At 40.1% G+C, this 20,378-nt stretch overlaps 2 protein-coding genes and 1 non-coding gene across 3 annotated transcripts in view; all 3 read left to right on the top strand.

The window, feature by feature from the left end:
- Positions 1-8,986, top strand: part of gpr153 (G protein-coupled receptor 153) — a 34,628-nt gene extending 25,642 nt beyond the window's left edge. Inside the window, exons 4-7 of the mRNA XM_010770807.1 lie at positions 1,195-1,384; positions 3,299-3,328; positions 5,532-5,551; positions 6,041-8,986. Coding sequence (XP_010769109.1) covers positions 1,195-1,384; positions 3,299-3,328; positions 5,532-5,551; positions 6,041-6,886 — 1,086 coding nt within the window. The 3' untranslated portion in view covers positions 6,887-8,986. The remainder of the gene's footprint in view (positions 1-1,194; positions 1,385-3,298; positions 3,329-5,531; positions 5,552-6,040) is intronic.
- LOC104945183 (solute carrier family 2, facilitated glucose transporter member 1) overlaps positions 1-20,378 on the top strand; it is a 653,665-nt gene that overhangs the window by 362,367 nt on the left and 270,920 nt on the right. The gene's annotated exons all lie outside the window — the stretch shown is intronic.
- On the top strand, positions 9,911-9,982 carry trnam-cau (transfer RNA methionine (anticodon CAU)). The gene has a single exon. It is a non-coding gene; the product is annotated as a tRNA-Met (tRNA).

Here is a 20,378-nt window from a genome sequence, read left to right as displayed (position 1 = left end):
GACGTGCTCTTGGTAGACGAGGATAAGAGAGAGAGCTCACTCGATGTTCGACATATGTGTTTTTATGACCACTCCATGACTTGGCACAGAGTAGTCCATCCAGTAACAAACCACCACTCCGGTTAAGATCAGGGGGGCCGTTCCTCCCAATCACTCCCCTCCAAGTGTCTCCATCATTGCCCACATGTGCGTTGAAATCTCCCAGCAAGATTAAAGAGTCCCCTTCAGGAGCCCCATACAGGACTCTTTCCAGGGTCTCCAAGAAGGCCGTATACTCTGAACTGCTGTTGGTGCATAAGCACACACAACAGTCAGAGTTTTCCCCCCCATAACCCGCAGGCGTAGGGAGGCGACCCTCTCGTCCACTGGGGTAAACTCCAACAACGAAGCACCCAACCGGGGACTTGTGAGTATCCCCACACCCGCCCGGCGCCTCACACCTTGAGCAACTCCGGAGAAGAATAGAGTCCAAACCCCTATCCAGAAGTAAGGTTCCAGAGCCGACGCTGTGCGTAGAGGCGAGCCCAACCAGATCCAACTGGTAACGCTCCACCTCCCGCACAAGCTCCGACTCCTTCCCCCCCAGAGAGGTGACGTTCCACGTCCCCAAAGCCAGCTTCTGTCGCCCGGGTCTGGTCCGTCGAGACCCTCTGCCTTCACTGCCACCCTTCTGGCAGCGCACCCGACCCCATCGCTGTTTCCCGTAGGTGGTGGGCCCGCGGGACGGAGAAGCGGAGGTGTTGCCCACGTCGCCTTTTCGGGCTGTGCCCGGCCGGGCTCCGTGGCAAGCCCGGCCACCAGACGCTCGCCGACGAGTCCTCCTTCTGGGCCTGGCTCCAGAAGGGGACCCCGGGCTTCCTCCGGGCCGGGTATCCTCACTTCGTGTGTCGTCTTTCATGAGGTCTTTTGAACCAATCTTAGTCTGACCCCTTGCCTGAGACCAATTTGCCATGGGAGACCCTACCAGGAACACAAGGTTCCAGACAACACAGCCCCCAGGTTCATCAGGGCACACAAACCTCTCTACCACGGTAAGGTGCTGGTTCTTCAGAGAGGCCGAGCACAATCCGAATAGTATAAATTGGTACGTGTGAGAAGTCAATACACAGACTGTGTCCCACATTTAATAAAAAATAGCCGTACTAGCTATACTTGCTGATAATGTTTTATTAACCTGTTCCTTACCCTTCCCAGGTGGTGAGCTTTGCCAGTCTGAAGTTTGACCGCTCCTACAACTGGATGGTGTTGTGTGTGCTGTGGTGCTCCATCGCCCAATCCATCCTGCTGCCCATGTTCATCTGGGCATGTGACCGCTATCGCGCCGACATTCGCATGGTGTGGGAGAAATGTGTCGCCATCATGTCAAATGACGACGTGGATGAGGGTAAGACACCGTCAGACGTCCCCCTCCTGTCCCGCCTCCTTTTTCCTTCCCGCGTGAATATGTATGATGGTTCCTATGTACTAAGACAGCCCAGTGTGAACTAGTAAAAGCTGGTTAAAGAATAGTTTGTGCACAAAGTCCAAGGTGGCTCTAAAGATAATTGGGTATGCTTGCAGTGTTTCAAATTCATAGACCTTTTAAGTTTAAATTGCAGATAATTTTCTTGAGTTTACAGAATCAGAGTGACTGTAAAAAACTTCTCTGAATTCAGGGTTTGGACACAAAGTGTTTAGGACTGTCTTTGGCCTTAGGAGATACAGTGACCAATGTGATTTATCAACCTAAATAGTGTTGTCTCTTAGCCTCAGGAGTAGTTGTGCGTGGAAATTGAGGGCAGAAATATAGCAGGATGGTAAAAATGGTTGGCTACAAGCTAAGACATTTATAGTTTAAAACAGATATCCCCCTGCTATCTTTGAGGTACAGTATGGTGTCACTTTTGAGATTCACAGTTCTAAGGAATTATAACATATCATGCATTAGACACTTAGATATAGAGTGGTCAACAATTACATCATTTAATAATTTAATTAATCTAAGCCACTAAACATCAAATACTTGTGACAAGAAAAAGAAACTTCTGTGGTGGTTTTTTCTCAGTGTGTGAAGGTAACTGACACCATCAAATCCCAGGATGTGACTTTTTTTATATCAGTGGGAAATGGCATGGTTGCATATCTGTAGCCAATCACAACACAGCATTATACACACATATAACTGTAGTAGTTAGTACATTTACAGTAGGTCTTTAGACAGCAGAATTGTGGTTACTATTAATTTATTGCATGTATTGACAATATTTAAACTTTACTAGCACCTTCAGCATTCCATAGATTTCATTTCATGTTTCTTAAATAAATAGTTATAAATAAAGCGTTTTTGAAAAATATTATCATTATTACTTACTTTATATTGTGTAAGTTAGAGGTCTGAAATCAGCGGTCAAATGTTATCATGTGATCTATTATGTGACGTGTACTAAAATATATTTATTTGTGGTTTTGTATGTGTTGTGTACATTACCAAAACAAAACATGCTGGTCAAAGGAAATGTACCTCGCAGCATGTTATTTGTTTAAACTAGGCAATCTTCCTCTAAAAATGCCCTGGCAAGAGAGGATTATAAAATCAATTGTTACTAATTCATTTGTTAGGATCCAGAGCAAGACTGGAATAATTGTAGTAAACCTGAAAGCACTTTCATGTCACTTTGATGGTCATATTTCCCTTAAGTCACAAAGGGAGACACCCTGGTGTTTTTACAGGAACGCAACTTAAATGGGTTTGTTTTTTCCATTAATTTCTCTTTGTCTGGTATGGACTCCCACCTGCTGGTCTAATTATAGGGATTTAAAGAGCAAAATGGTATTCTTTTTGTATGTATTAAGGTAGAAGTCTGAATTAAACTCCTAAGTAAATGTCAGTATCAGATTGTAAACAAAAGCAGAAAGAGAGTATTCCAACACGTCTGTCATCACAGAAATATAGATGAATTCCAAGGGGGCTTAAAATGTAATATTTCCCCAAGGAATAACAGACGCTTCAGCAACATCTGGTCCCAAAATGAGGTCACATGATAATCATAAAAAAGACTTGTGGACTTTGACCATGAACAGATCTCCATAATTCATTCACTTTAATGACAGTATGATTCCTCTGTCTTTTTCTTCTATTGGCACTGTTTAATCTCAACCCGATCTGAACCCCTTCTCTCCTGTTTCTAACCCTCCAAACCTTTTGATACTGTCCTTTCGAAGTCCTCCCTCAAAACTGCTCATTTCCCAGCAGCAGTCATAACTCAACACAGGGTTGTTGGATAATTAACACTGCCAGTTCTCTGCTTTCTTTTCCCAGAGGGCTTGCCATGTATAACTCATCCCAGTTGTATGTATAAGGATTGTTTCCTGTTTTTCCCCAAAGCTACTGACTTGCATGCCAGCTGCCTGTGCAAATAGCTACTTTCATCTTTCATCTTTTTGGCCAACATTTCCCTCAAAATCAGCATTTTGCACCCATCTCCAATTGATCTTTAATGAACATAAATGCAGTAATTGGGTATGTGGGTATTTTTACACCAAGAACATTGTAAATTGTTTGTTTGATTATGTTGTTCGGGGAATAAGCCCTGTACCCTCAAAGAAGATTTATTCAACTATGTGCCTTGTTTTTTTGATTCAGAACCAATCTGGGTATTTTTTAATTCCCTTACTACAGAAATTGGTCCTTTTTTAAAAAAAAATTAAGAAAATATATTTTCCTCCTATTCCAAAGCAGATCCGTAGGCTAACCCATCAAATCGGAGAACAATTGACCTTGTCTCTCTTATCTATTCGTCTGTCTGTGTGTCTGTCTGTCTTGTGTATTGAGTTCGTTGCTCTCTAATCCTGACGCTCGTGCTTTTCTGCACTTTGCAGAAAACAGCCAAGATGGAGGAATTCATGCCGACTTAATATATGACAGACCATATGACTATAGCTCGCCGCCTGAAATCGTGACGGTAGACCGTAATGCCATGTTTGAGTTCTCAACCTTAGAAAGGGGGGTTCCGCATGGGTATCCATTGAGGGAACAACAGGAAGATAAAATGCAGTATTTGCAGGTATATTTTTTATTAATTTTCTTCATTTATTTTACTTGATCAATTGAACTATTATTAAATAACACTGTGCATGGTGAAATGGCCTTGTTTGCCTTAACAGTAACTTGCTTGAATTTTCTGGAATCATCAGACATTTGTTACAGATATTTTTTTGTCTTTTTTCGTGATTCTAAAATACACTCTGGCTGACTTATGTTTGGTAAATACGACCATCAGTAGTCCCATCAACATGATAGGTGTGCTTCATTTATTGACTTGTGTGCCCTAGCCATGGCCCCCTTTTTTACAACAGTTTTATTTTGTGAGAGGGTAAGAGTTTAATAACTGACTTACCTTCTATATTCCAGGAATCCCTAAAGGTTTCATGAAAGAACTATAAACATTTGCTCATGTTTACCCAAAAGCATTGTGTCCATTGGATCCAGCCTCCATCCCAGTCAGATGCAGAGCTGTGAAATACTCCTTTTCAGTCTGCATTTAACAAATAAGCGTTTGTTCTAACATGCAGCCTTCTAGGACATTTCATCAAAACGGACTCACCTTTAAACTCCAAATTCTGGCCCAATATCTGATAGTGGATCAATATTGATAAAAATGATTGATTAATGCCGTGACAATGATGATAAATCGTGCTCAAATTGACCTGGAAGGCTGTGATGATGATATGTAACTTTAAAAATAAACTGACGCAACCCACACAATATTTACTTTTACCAAGCATCTTAACACTGTGTCATCTTTGTCAGAAACGACTTAACAAAAGTTTTTCAGTTCAAATACGTGAACAATTTACTTCTTAAAAATAAACATGTAATTTGTTAAATCCCAAATGTCCAACATTATAATGGACTTTTCAAAAACCATGGATTCTACAGAATGGATCTTTATTCAATTTGACTTTTTACAAAGCCTTGAAACAGAGATGTATACAGTAGCTATCATTTCATCAGACCACATCATTACTCCATTCATTGTTTTGTGTCTTATCATCAAATGACAGTAGATTCATTTGATTGTAGTGATATATAGATGTGTTTTTCCTTACTGTACGTGTGTGTGTGTGATGGTGAAAGAAATGTGCATTTTTCTATTTCAGTTACAGAACGACATTTTTGTCTTGCTACTAGGTAGATTATAGCCCAATTAAATCAATATAAATCAACCAAACACTTTAAATCCTTAACAAGTAACACTTCCATTTGAGAATTGCTATGGCACTTCTCAAGTGATTTGATTGCAGAATAAAGACCTTTTGGCTTGGTTTGCGTGTATTGTGAGTCTCTGTCCCTCCTCATCCTGCATCTTGATCCATTCTGATGCTTGTGCTGCCCTCTGCTGTTCGGCCCTCCCTCATAACACACGTAATGCTACTGTATCGTCTGCTGTCTCACTTCTCTGTATTTACTAAAACCCACCACAGGGGGGCAGGCTGATATCAATCTTGTGGCTCTTGACGTCACCTTGACAAACCCTCTCTCTCTTGCATAGTTGTCAGAACAGAATGGAATGTGAGTATGACGTGTAGAGAAACACCACCCCGTTGCATCTCCATGAAATGGAGGTGAATACTAGATCAGTTATAAGGCTGTTGACAAAAAAAGAAGTAAATATTGCACTTAACATCTTATAGGTGATGCATGTAGGATTTTAAACAAACACCACAGCTGAATCAGGGCGCCAAATGAATAAATATTTCTGAAACTAACTTGTAAGATAACTGATATATGTCGTCAAGCTAAACATTTACATAGAAAATACTGCAAGTTAGTGTTATTACTTTATACAAGTGGCATTTAAGGCCACATAACCTTGAAAAATCCTACATGTTATATCATTTTTAATGTATTATTTAGGTGTATGGATAATACCTTTGATGTTAGATAACATGCTACTTATCTATTGAGCAGTGCCACAATGCTTACTATCTGTGCTCTTAGTGAAATAATGGAAAAGTAATGTTTTTACACTGAAGGCTTTTGTTTGTGTGTTGCGTCCAGGTGCCCCCTACAAGAAGATACTCCCACGACGAAACCGACATGTGGACCAGCGACCGGATCCCCTCATACCTTCATCGATGGGGCTCCAGCGAGGACATCATAGTGACTGCCCACTACAGCTCCACCTTACCGCGCCGCGAGATGCGCAGGAGCAGCCTGGTCTCCTACCACGAGGAGAGCCACCATCACCATCACCCTCATCGAAAGCGGCGACGCTCTGAGGACAGCATGCACTCCCTCAAACACCTGCCCCGCGTTGTCTGTGCAGGTGGGGAGCACTATGAGGACGAACTGCGGTGTTTTAGCCGCGATGAGGTGATCAACTTTATAGATGAGACTCCGCTGCCGAGCCCCAGAAAGAGCCCGCGGCGCGCATCCAGCATTTCACTTATACCCAATGTGTATGACCAGCACACAGTCATCCTCCCTCGGTTCCTACTCACAGACTTTGAGTGTGAGCCTCAAGCTCTCAGGCGGCTCTCAGAACACAAAAGGAGCAGTAGTCGGGAGAACACGTCCCAGGTTTCCCCCAGAGCAGACAGGCCTGCTGGGAAGAAGAGCCCCGGGGCGTGCGGCTCTGGAAAAGGCTGCAGGGAACGCACGCGTGACGGGAAACCGCATTGTGAGGTGGGCTCACCTGGGCGCATCCAACAGACTGCAGGGTCGTCCAGTAGGCCCAGGACAGGCGGGGGAGCCAGGGCGGCTGCTGGAGCTGACTGGGGGCATCAAAAGCACCTGAGCAAGGGCGAGAGTAAAGGAAGCACAAACAGTTTTGTAAGCACACCTTCAGCATCGTCCTCGGGATACATCACCTTTCGCTCTGATTCTGTCGGTTCAGCCAACTGAACAAAGTTGTTAATATCAACATCATTACCGAAATGTTTTCCTCAATGAAAACCACTGACATCTTGGTGGTTATGGGATAATGGCATATTGATTTTTTTAATTTGTAGCCTACTTGTGCTAATATTCTGATATACCCCGAATCAATATCTATTATTCTAAATGGCCTTAGGGGCTTTGGACATTACAACTTCATGGGTAATGCTAATCGGGTTAAAGATTGGGTTTCCTGCTCTTTAGCTTTCGCATCCCAAAATATCCTCTGAGGACATTTTTTTTTCGAGCACTGTCACAAATAAACTTTTAGTAGCGTGAACATTGTTTTTGCTGTTCGATGTTTCTTATGAACTGCTCAATGATTTAGAGGAGGTCGTTTTTAAGTGCAGTTTTTCCCTGCTTTTTTTGCACTTCAGAACTTGAACTCAAACTGTATTTAACTTTGCCTGTAATGGCTGTGTGTCTTGTTGTATGGAAATATTTGCCTTTCAAACCAAACTTTCCGGAATATTGCCAATGTACCTTGAGATTAATTTCAGGACATTATACATGTTTATTTTATTTGAATCATGATGTACCTTTCTATTACCATTGTTATCACAAAACATGAAAGCTTTTTTCGAGCCCCCTTTTGTTGAAGTAAATTGAGAGTGGTAATCTCAAACTCTGTAATGCCTGATAGTTTTACAGTAACTGTGTGGTATTGAGATATAAAGTGAAGACCCCTGATTTTTCATAAAAAGGTGAAGTCAGATTTTAAAGAAGATTGACATGTCATGTGTATATATGAAGGATGTTGGATTTATGGTTTTGGTGTTTTCTTGTTTTGTTTAATGAGACCTTTGCTTAGAGCATTTTCTCCCAATTCTTATTATTCCGATGTTTGTTTTAACTGGAGATCAAAACAGGTTCTCACGTCTTGCATATTTACATGAAACATCAGATCAATAAAGCAGGTGCTTTGGTACGATTAACTGTCAGCCTGACCTCACCTCTTACTTGTTTTCAGTATAAGTTGTTAGAGAGCACCAAATTCATTTCATTTTTAAAAGTAGCTTTCCAAGAGGGAACCTCTACAGATGTGAATGGTTAAAAATGTGATTAATTGCAGCCTTCAAGCTTATATGTAGCATGACTTAAATGCTGTTGTCGTACCCATCCAACATGAACTATGGCAAAATTAGGAACATAGATTCGGAAATAGAACGCAATTTTAAAGTTTCGAAAAAGGCCAGAAATAACTTTTAATATAGTATCTTATTAAGAATGGTTATATTCTGGGAGTTTTCTTTCAGTAAGGTTACTTATTTTAAAAACCTGATTTATCTAAGCCCCATGAGATATGTCTAATAACAATACATCAAATGGCATCTGCAAACCTCTAGCAAGGGATGCTGTTGGAAAAGGTACGTTTTTAGATTTGTTCGAATCATGGCAACATATCAAAGGACAAAAGTAGTATTCAAAAAGACAAGTTAAACTCCCTCTAATGTCCCCAAATTCTTACTTAAGGACACTGCAGTGAACTTTAAATTAGATAAACTTCTCATGTTAACACAAAATGACAATTTGCTGACTAAAGGAAGTGAGAACTTTACTACTTACAAATGATAGCAGAAACCAACTTGTAGCTTTGACATCTAATGGACGGTAACTGCTAACATGAATGTATTTGGTTTACGTTTTCGAATACATTATTAGTATAAGGACAACATTAAACTGAAATGACCCCTTTGGTTTTACAATGATTTTGCAGTTGCCATCCAAGTTATACATTGGCACGCATTTGGCATATTCATTTTCACCCTTCTGCAATCTTTAAAATGTTTAGTTTTGATCCTTGTGTATTAGTGCACCTCAGCCTTTTCAAGTGGAAGGAATTATTGTTTTGTGCTTTCTTTGGAAGCAAAACATTTCATTTCTCTGTTAAGCTTTACTATATCATAGATTTTTGCATTCTGTTGTGTTTACAATATTGAAATATCATTTTGTAACATAAAAGATTTATGACTAAAAAATTAATGATGTAAATGTCATGATTTTCTTGTTCAGATGATGACTTTGTTAAAAAGATATGGCTGAATAAATTCACAAGATGATGCACCAGTTTGTTTTAAGACATTTTCTGAATTGCATATTATTTATGTATGTTTCCATTTGATATATTTTGATATTTTGAAGGAATCTTGAAAGAATACAAAAAGGAAATCGCATATGCTCTCAAAACTTAGTATCTCTACAATTGGCATGGCACCACAAGAAAAAAGATGAATAAATGAACAAGCTTTAATTAAAACTCAGACATAAACACAAATTTAGCCCGGATGACTTTTGAAAAAACTAGTGTAGTGTTTTGTCCTTCAATCCTATGATAATGAAATTATTAATAATCATAACTTAACATTAAGAGTTTCAGATGGTATTAATATAGTTGTCATGGTGACATACACCTGTGTTTCATTTGGAAACATTCCTTGAAGTATAGAAAGCTTTGTAGCCTGCCTCATTGTTATGTAGGCTATATCTTTAAAGTTACTGGGTTTATCAACTTCAAGTGAGGTCATTTTGTGACAAGTCTTTTATATATTTCTTTATAAAGGATGCAGGGAAATGGTTAATCTACAGGTATGGCATTTGGTAGATTATGTAGACTAACACTTGGAGACGTACAACAAGTCTATGTCTTGAACAAAGAAACGGTTGTATCAATTGTATTACATTGTTGATCACATCACTTTAAAAGGTAAACGTTATATAAGGGTCCCAGTCTTATAGTTTATGGTCTTTATGCTCAAAGGCGGCAGGCCCATTTTTAATCAAAGTTATAGCCCCACCTACTGGCAGCGCAGCAAACTCCATGCATTACGTAATGTTCCCTCGATCAGTCTCCAATGATCGCGGCAATATACTTCCAACCAGCAACATTTTAACCCATTTTGCAAAGTTACAAATACAAGGTAACCGTCTAAGTAACAATTGCTGACGTCTATGTTTTATATAAATAACATTAATTCATCTACAGCCCGTCGTAGCAGAGTGGCGCAGCGGAAGCGTGCTGGGCCCATAACCCAGAGGTCGATGGATCGAAACCATCCTCTGCTAATCTTTTTCACCCGTGAATCGTCCACGATGAAAATGATTTGTCACAAAATGTAAACTTGTTTGTTGTGAAAATACATGAAATCCTCCAAATAAATTAAAATGTATTTGATAAATGTCTCAGTAAACACCTCCCTCTGTATATATAGTAATTTCTCTACTTCTCATGACTGATAATAACTATAACGGACAAGCAAGCTCTGTCTGTAGCCTTTTGCTGGCCATTTTCCTGGTGCTAAGTAGGACTATACACCATAGATCTTTGGGCAGGGGCGGACTGCGACTACAAATAAGCCCGGGACTCTCGACCGTCCCACTTCGGGTATTATCACTGGCCCCACCATTTTAACCACTGGCCCGGAGCATTCGTCCAAAAACAAAATCGACTAATAATGAAGAAAATTAACACATTTGGTGTAATAGTAATTTATGTACTACTTGTACTACAACATTTGAATCATCAGTTCTTCCTCATTTTCCTCAATTGTTCATATTTGGTTTATTAAAATAATGATATTGTGGTCATTGTTAAAAAATGTCTGCTATTATGAGTATTATTATTTGTATAATGCACTTTCTGCCTTCCTGTCATTAGGAATTAGACATGTAATGGCTATGTAATTGATTTGATTAGAACCTTCATTATCCTAAACTGCTGGGACATTACGCCGATACCTTTATATTGTCTACTCTTCACTTACTTGTCAGCATAGGTCGGCATTGATGTACAGAGCCGACAGAAGACCTTGTTTATATTGGCATCATATTGAGAGGTGCAGTGACGCGTCTTAAAACCAGGAAGTAAGCTGCTGGTTCCCTCGACAAAAAGCAATGGGATTTCTCCACAGGGTTTTGGAAAATAGCTGGAAATAAGGTCTGTGGAAAAAATACCTGTTTGATAAATGTACGTTTTGTTCAGCCGGATAATCTCCACATGTCTTCCCTACTTTTATAATTTTCGGATCATAAATCTAATCGATAGATTATAAAAGGGTTTTAGGACGCGTCACTGCACCACTAGAAGCCAACTCCATCTATCAAGCTGGCTGAAACTTTCTCTCCCTCTTCTTCTCATGCTCCCTGTCACTCTCCTTTAACTCCTCCGGTGACTTTCTTTTATTTGAAGATAGTTTTTTGCCCGGTGCTTGGCCGGTTACCGCTGGTATTAAAAACATTTTGGCGAATGGTTAGGTGGCGCGATAGTCTGTAGTGAAGGAGCGCGCTCCCGCTCACGAGGGCCTTGCTTTTCACCCAGCAGCGACAACCGACTCACGGAACGCTATGTTGTAGCGTTGATAAACGAAACAATTTAACTAAATTGCTAGTCAAAATACCAATACCACAGGAAAAATGTTTTAAAGCAATATTTTTAGTTGCCCGAGCGGGCAAGTGGAAAGTACGTTATGCTGGCCCGGGGTGTCTAAATAGTTTTTCAGGGCCAGCGGGTAATTTAATGTCGAGCCCTGCCGGTTACCGGCCGGCCCACATCATCCGACCGGCCAACTTCAGCACCGGCCCATCGGGATTCGTCCCGAACGTCCCGATGGCCAGTCCGCCCCTGTCTTTGGGTCAACTTTGGCTCACAGTAAATGCGTACATGTTAAGTAAGAATACGGTGGTGTTCAGATGCAGACCTGTGTCTCAAATCAGCTGATTGGCCTCTGCAGCCCCTGCTTTGTGTGTTGAGCAGCAACATGGCTCTTTCTACGAGCCCAAAGGTAATTCCACGGTAATTAAAAAAATAATTAGTATTTTCTTTGGGTGGGTCGCTTACCGTAGGCCTATCGCTTACCGTAGGTCTAAATGCACGATGCACCTAGTTATACCCCTGTTTGTTTGAGAGAGTATGCTGCAGTTGTGCCGAAACTGCCGTGGCAGAGACATATGACCAGCAAAATGAGCAGGGAATAGAGGGGCCTGCAGCTCGTTTCATCCAAGTCTGCTCTCTTAAGAGCGCTTGACTGGGCCCAGTCTAATGCAAATAACTCATTATCTCCCCATTCGGCTCTCAGCTCTAATGTGCGTCGCTATTATAGTGGCAAACCAAACAATGCCGAGAAGAGTTCATAGAAACACTCAGAAAAAGTTGAATGGCATTCAGTGTCGATGTCACGTGGCATTCCCTTTCTTGGCTTAAACAAACTTTTCTTGAGCCATGAGCCTCTGTTGGTCTCCTCAAAAGAATAGCTTTGACTTTGTGGGAAGAGAGTATTAAGAAGATTTACAGACGGGGTTTATGAGGCGAGCAGACCAAACAAAAAGCTTGAATAACATATACTCGCCATTTGAGGTTTGACGCTGCGAGTTTGGATGTTATTTTGCAGGGAAAACTTCAACCAGACGGTAACTATTTTATGTCACGAGGACTGCACTGGAGCAGCCTCTGTCCCCGGTTAGGAGTGTCTTTTCAGCATAGCCTACCATCTGAAAAGCTGTGGGCGTTTCAGCGATTCTCCTCGCTGTAAGGTGCCATCCTCTCCAGCGATGCTCTTTAAGAATGGAGAGACACTTTATGACATCCCTGCCAAAGCAGCGGAAGAAAACTAGGGGCCTTGAAAAGCACTAACTGATGGACAGGTTCGTTGTGTTCAGATGGCTTACAGCCCAACAGTATAATTGCAATTAGTGTAGTGCTACAAATGGTAGCCTACCGAACACACTATAGCCTTATAGCCTACTACTTCAGTCAGACATGCATAAATAGTTCTACAACACGCCTATAGGCCTACTACTGCTTTACCAAATATATAAAACACATTTATGCTTTATCTAAGAAGTTGCCCTATACCTAGCCTACTCGTAATTTCTCATTTCATTAACTTTAGTAATGTTCCTATAGTTAACTTGAGACATTGCAGAGTAGTTGGTCGGTTAATATACATTTTAGAAGACATTCAACATTTGCTAACCTGACTTGGAATATAAGGGAAAGATTATTTTTCTGACGAATGATAACTGTTACATTTTATGAATTCGTTCTGCTACAATTAACCATCAGCCGCCTAATAATAAGGCAAAGTGGGGCTTGTAGATTGTGTAAAGCTTTTCTAAATTTCATTAAAACGACAGAGTTTTAATTTCAATTTCGTGTAGGAATATCAATTGCATATATAGCCTAGTTTGTGTCCTCTCCTTAAATAATAGTTGGCATGCAGCGTGCAGTGGAGAAGGAGAAGACAGCATGGCGTGTAATTAGGAGCCTGTAGCAGAAAATGGTGGTGCTGTCTGACAAGCATCTGATTTGCCCGCCACTGTTTCGGTACTTATGTGTGACACAAGGGAAGAAAGGAAGAAATTACAGTGAAACCTCCTGGATCTTTTTTCTCTATATGTGGAATCCAAAAGTGTTTATTTATGCGTTATTTCTAATGAGGGTATAACTCATGAAGTGCTAAATGAATGCCTCCAAAGAACAGAAAATACTTTCATATAAATATTACGCTTTTCCCAGTCCTTTGTCAATTCGCACATGTCTGCTGATTTTGGTTTAAATGCATAATTCTTTAACGCTATTCTCCACTTCTTTCTGCTACAGCAAACGCATATAATAAACAACAAGTTTACCAGTTTGAATTTGAAAAATTACACGAGCAGCTTTTTAAGCCATGAAAAGTGAGCAAGGTAGCCTTTTAGCTCCGTGTACTTTTTGTCAGTTTGATTTTTCGTTTAACCAAACGCCAAAAAACGGAAACACCAGCCTTTTTTCCGTTTTTTCGTTTTTTATTTAAAACGAAAAAACGGGAAACCAAAGCCGTTTTCCATTTTTGTTGTCTGAATAAAAAGACGGATAACGAGAAAACCTAATTAAAAAAAGGTAAGTGTAAATTTTGTTAGTTTGATTTTTCGTTTGAACTAAAAAATGAAAATATCAGCCTTTTTTCGTTTTAAATCAAAAACGAAAAAACGTGAAACCAAAGCCGTTTTCCTGTTTATGTTGTCTGAATCAAAAAACGGATAACAAGAAGACCTAATAAAAAAAAAACGTCTGATTTTGGTTTTTGATAACAACTTCATTCAATTTTCCGTTTTGTATTGAAGAATGAAGAAAAGCAGTCCGGTGGAACGGAAGTTAAAGAACATATTTCAAAATAAAAGTATGCTGTAAAAATTAAATCCTGGAACCCAGAAGTCTGACGAGGATAAGTTTATCTCTGCATTCACATGCAGATATGCGTTTATAGAGATCAATACAAGTATGCAAGCACTGTGCATAACTTTATTTCGCTGACTTCCGGTTTGTACTGTGTCAGTAAATCCAGTGTCCAGCTTGTCGCTGTGTGACAACCATAGACTGGTGACAGCGTCGTATTTGTTACATGCAAGATAAGATAAGAACTGTCGCCCTACTTTCACCTGCACCCAGCAGCAAGCGGGAGAACGATATATCATACAGTCGACCCCTAAAACAGTTCACACAGTAAATGGAACAGTTGTTAATTTGTCCAACTAGTCTACATTAAGAATTTGATGTTTTTCTAAACTGCTAAGAAGCTGATAGCTGAGTTAGAACAGAAAGACATGCAGGCCATAATCACTGCTAGATGCTCAAAAGAGGAATGTGTTTATAAGGCTTACATGAACTGAATTGAATCACTGTCCATTAATTGATTAATAAACAAGACATTCAAGCAAATTTTAGGCACTTTTCATTTGTAGGCACGGCTGTAAATATGGACTATGATGACACATGCATTGTGAAACACACAATAGGTTTATTCTCTACTCATACGTACAGACACCAATGACTTTACTGAGAGTGAGAGATGACAGAACCTTAGGGAGCACGAATATTCGGCCGCCGAAAATTATCGGACGGAAAATGGTTAAAAAGGCCCTCTTCGGCTAGCCCGAAAAATACTCACCGAATGTCAGAGGAACAGGGTTACGTTGGTAGCTACGATGTTGTGTGATGACGTAATCAAAACGCGGGACAGCACCGGCGCGCGACCATGCTCGCGGGCTGGCCACAGCAACTGTCTGCCGCTGGAGATATTAAATACAGAGAAAGAGGCGCGGATTGCGATTTGTAAACGTGTCAGCTACATTTCTCGAGGGAGTTTAACTGCAAGGCTTTCACACACTCGGGATACTTACCCATCACTTGAAATCAACACCACCCGGAGCAAATATGCGAGTAAGATCAAATCCCAAGACTCGACAGCGAGAGACTGTTCAGGCGTGCCTCTCATGCCTGATGAGAAGAGGAACAGATTCATGGCTGGTAAAGCAGAGAACGCTAATGTCATTAAATAACCTCCCACTTTCCTTAATAATAGACAAAGGCTGGCTTATCTAGTTTACATGTCTACTCTATACCCACTCTCCGGACAATTTTCATTGTGAGTTATTATTCACCATCTCAGGGTTATCATTAGGGGGAAATGACAGCAGCACAGTGTTCATATATTGTACTTTCGGTAATCTAACATGATACAATTGTTGTTTACATTGCTCATGAGGGACAGACCTCTATTGCAGATCTCTGGAATTGTAATTTAATTTGTAATTGATTGTGGATTTTGTATCCAGTTTTCACTTATGATCTATTACAATGTTTTACTACTTGCTTATGAGGACAGGACAGCCTTATTTACAGATCTTGAAATTCAGTTGTAATTTCATTGTAAATAGTTACATTCATGTGAATTATTCCAGTTTGCACAATTTGTATGATGCACTTATAGGTGCATTTTTGTTGTTGAAGGCCTGGCTGTTACGTCTTATTTACACTATGTTGGTTGTAGGCTACTGGCCTAGATGTTTATGCAGTTTTAAAGCACCTTGGCTTTGTCCGAATGCACTTTGTGTAGTGTTCCTACAGAGAAAAGAAAATCACTTGACTGGAATTAATGTACTGTATGCATTCAAAAGTGGCTGTAAATGGTTTATGGACCATAAGATGATATTTATTTAGTTAAGTTTGCACATAATCATTTATTTTCCATAATGCAGGCTGAACAACATGGTAAAAATGTACTACATTATAATATATATATTTTTACCAATTTGTTCAGCTGCCTGATTATGAAAAATAAATGATTATGGCAAAACCTTAACTTACATAAATCCCTTATGGGTCCATACACTTTCTCTCAGCACTTTGAATGATACAGTACATTATTCCAGTCAAGTGTATTTTCTTTTCCTTGCTAGGATAACTACAACAAAGGATCAGAACAAAGCCAAGGTGCTTTAAAAACTTGCATAAACATCTAGCCGTAGGCTACAAAACATGTGTAATACAGACTGTAACAGCCAGGCCTTAACACAAAATGCACCTATAAGTGCATTCATACAAATGTGGCAACTGGATAAATTCACATGAATGTAACTTTTAAAATGAAATACATTGAATTCAAGATCTGTAAATAAGGCTGTCTGCCTCATAAGCAAGTAGTAAACATGTATAGATCATAAGTGAAAACTGGATACAATCACATCAATACATTAAATTACATTTCAAGAATCTGCAAATAAGGTGGTCTGTCCTCATGAGCAATGTAACAACATTGTATCTTTAATATTCCGAAGTACATATATTGAACCACTGTGCTGCTGTCATTTCCCCCTAATGATACCTGAGTGGATGGTGAATTATACTCAAATGAAAATGTTCAGGAAGTGGCTATAGGCTGACATGGTAGACTAGATAAGCCAGCTGTGTTACTTATTAAGGAAAAGTGGGAGGTTCATTTTTAATGACATTGCTTCTCTGCGTTTACCAGCCATAATCTGTTCCTCTTATCATCAAGCACATGAGAGGCAGCGCTGACTAGTTCTCTCGCTGTCGGTGCTGTTGTGAGGTTTGGATCGTGTATCCGCATATTTGTCCGGGTGTTTTGGATTACATGTGATGGTGGTATCTTGACGTAGTTGGGAAAGTCTTGCAGTTAGCATCCCGTCTTCTGGAAATTGTATCGGAACACGTTTGTACAAGATCGCTAATTCCGCGCCTCTTCTCCTGATATTTTTAAGGTTTACTCGCAAGCTGGGGTCAGACAGTTGCTTGATCAGCCGCGGGCTTGGTCTGTGCGGCGCCGTGCTTGCTCCTGCTTTTTGATGGAGTCATCACAACGTACTTTATGTCTTCGGGTATACCCTGTTCTCTGCATTCGGTGTTATGGTCGTGTAGTTGGCCGATAATAGATAATGTGGGGGCGTTACCGTTTGTGTACTGATTATAGTTGGCGTTGTGTTTTGGTGTTGGTTTGGTTTTTGTTGTCTCAGTGGTTGATTCTTTTGTTTTTTTTTTTACTCGATATATCCCGGGGGTTGCCAGGGTCCTAATGTGGTGTGGTTTCGTTCACTCTCGTTCATAGAGTCATGTGTTACTTGTTTTGAGTATTGTGGGAATAACCTTATTGTTGTGTGTTCCGTCGGATTGATTTGTCATCGGTGCCTGCTTCCATATTGTACAGCGTGGTGTCAAGTGTGAGAAATGTGGCTGTGAATAATCGTGTGTTGGGTTGTGTTTTGATGTCTTTTATCTATCATTAGATGGACAGTGATTTAATTCAGTTCATGTAGGCCTGTTAAACACATTCCTCTTGTAGCATCTAGCTCTCTCGCGGGTGGTTTATGGTTTGCAGTGGTCTTCTTTTTATGTCGTAATGCAGTCCTTCTTAGCAGAGTTAACAGGAACTTTCATAGGTTGTATGGTATGGGCTATGTGGACATATATGCAAGACTGTGGTGTCAGTTTACTGTGTGACCTGTTTTGATCGGTTAGAGTCGACTGTTCTGTGATTGAGATATCTTTTCTTGCCGCTGACTGCTGGTGGCAGTGATAGTTTTTTTTTTTTTTGTGGGATTGGCGACAGTTCTGTGGCGTATTTTTTTTGTTGTTGCATATGTGCATGTAGCAAATACGTGGCGCGTTTTTTTGGCTCAGTCTTATTTTGTGACACAGCGTGCAATGATATCGCGCTGTTGTTTATTTTATCGTGTTCTCGAACCGAGTGAGTCTTGATATATTATTATAAGTTATGTGCTGGTGTTCTTGCTTGATTCTGTTGTATTGATTTCTAGTAAACGATTTCTGCATGTGGAGAGGTGGCCATTTAGGGTAACTGCTTTTTTTTCTGGTGTGTCGTGCGGAGACTGGTTCGCAGGATTGTTGGTTAGGATACTTGTTTATTTGATGGTTCTTGCCGTGTCCTAGAGCACCGATCTGCGTTTCTCTTCATCTTCTGTATAAAACGTGAAAATTGAATGAGGAGTTGTAGTCAAGAACCAAAAGTCAGACCGTTTTGGTTAGTTAGGTGCTCTTGTTTTCGGTTTTTGATTGAGGAGTGACGAATAAGCATGGAACCTGGCTTTGTGTTCATCTTTTCGTTTTGATTTAAAACTCGAATATGTGCGTGGTATTTTCATTTTTTTGGTTGAACTAATAAGCAATGTATCAGTCCAATATTTAGCTATACCTGTTTTTGTTAGGTTTTCTCGTTATCCGAATCTTTTTTGGTTCAGATGCTATAGGCGGTGTGTATATATGACTGGCTTGGTTTCTGGGGTTTTTACGTTTTAATAAGATTACTGACATCTGAAGTAGTAATGCTCTAGGTTTTCTCGTTTGGCGTTTGGTTAGACGAAGAATCAGATGATCGAAGAGATCACTCGGAGCTGTTATGTCGTGCTCACGTTTTATGGATCTGTGCGTGATATGGTGTCTGTTCGTGGGAATTGTTTTTTGCAGAATCTATCTGTGCGGTATTGTTGTTTGTTTTCTGTTATGCGTTTGCCTGTAATGTGCTAGATTGATTTAGTGCGGAGGAGTAGCGTTTGTAAAGATGGGTGTGCATTTTGAAGATACTCCAATAGCTCGAGGGATGGAGGCTTACATGTGGTGATACATTGACAAGAGTTGTGGAATTGTTTTGTTAATCTTTTTATATAAAGTTTTTGTCCTTGAGGTGCATCATTTATGCATCTTTGGTGTTTTATTACTCTTTCTTCAGTTATGTGATCGAATAAACGGAGTTTGGGATGTGCAGTGTATGTGTGTGTGGATATGAATAGAAGGTCCAGGTGGGGGTGTCACTGGTAATTCTTCCTTGTTTCTGCTCGTTGTGCAACCTAGTACCGAAAACGTTGCGTTGATTGGGTGACAAGGGAGGCGTTGTGGTCTCACTCTAGTGCTCTACTCGGTTCCTAACGTCCCTAGTCCTATTAGTGTTTCTGGGATCTCTTGGGTGTCTCACTGCATGTGTCATGCCAGGACTATGGTTAGTTTATGTGACTGATGGTATCTACTCTGTTGGGTCAGATATGCAACTGATTTTTATTCGGTACTTGAAATGTGTAATTAGAAACTCTGTCGTGTAGAATGTAAATTTAAAAGCTTTACATCCATCTACAAAGCTGCCTACTTTGCCTTATATTAGGCTTGCTGATTGTTATTGTACAGTATGGCGTAATTCTAATAGAGTTAAGCTGTTCTCGTGTCTGGTCGGGTTATGATGTAGTCTTTCCTTTTTTTCCAGTCGGGTTAGCAAATGTGGGGATGATGTCTTCTTTAATGTATTTTTAACCGGGACCATACTATCTCTTGCAATGTCTCAGTTTCGTTGTTAATATAGTGGATACATTTAGCTAAAGTGTTATTGTATCATGAGAGGAAGGACGCGAGTGGCTGTTGAGAATGTTCTTTTATATTAGTAGTAATTAGATTGTTTTTATTATAGTTTGGTATTTAGCAGTAGTAGGCCTATAGCGTTTGTAGATATTAGGTATTGTATGGTACTGTCTGAAGTAGTAGCGCTATAGATAACGCTTGATTGTATGTGGTGTGGGTGGAGGCTACGCATTTTTTCACGTATGGCATATATTTATATTGTTGGGCTGTAAGTCGCTATCTGAACTACATCATTTTTCTAGGTCATGTTGGTGCTTTTCAAAGATAAGGCCTTCTTGTGTATTGTGTTTTGCGGGCCCATGTTTGGGGATGTATGAGTGTTTGGTGTTTTTTGGGTTTCATGTGGGTTGGTGTATGAGTTGTATTTGGTTCAGTTGTGTTTGTTGCTTTGTGTTTCTGGGTTTCTTTGGTGTGTGAGGGTTTTGTGTCTTTTTTTGGTCACTGTGGTGTTTTGTTATGGTGTTTTAGTTATTCGTTTTTTGGTTGTGTTGGGTTTTGTTGTTTTGTTTTGTGTAGTGCTATTGTTTGGTTTTGGGTGTTTTCTGTGTTTCTGTAGGAGGTTGTGTTTTGGTGGTGCTTATTTTGTTTGGTGTTGTGATGTTGCTGGTTTTTTATTTGTCTGTTGTTTTTGGTATGTCGTTGGGTGTTCTTGTGTGGGGTTGTTATCTGTGTGTTTGGTTTTTTTATTGCGGATCGGCTGTAATTTGTTTTAGGCTTTTTCGGTGGTAGCTGTTTGCGTGTGTGGTGGTGTGTGTTGTGTGTGTG

This window comes from Notothenia coriiceps, unplaced genomic scaffold (genome assembly GCF_000735185.1).
Source record: "Notothenia coriiceps isolate Sejong01 unplaced genomic scaffold, NC01 NC01_scaffold00009245, whole genome shotgun sequence".
NCBI classification, from domain to species: domain Eukaryota; kingdom Metazoa; phylum Chordata; class Actinopteri; order Perciformes; family Nototheniidae; genus Notothenia; species Notothenia coriiceps.
Note: the sequence above shows the minus strand (reverse complement) of the source record. Positions and strands in the feature narration are given on the sequence as shown.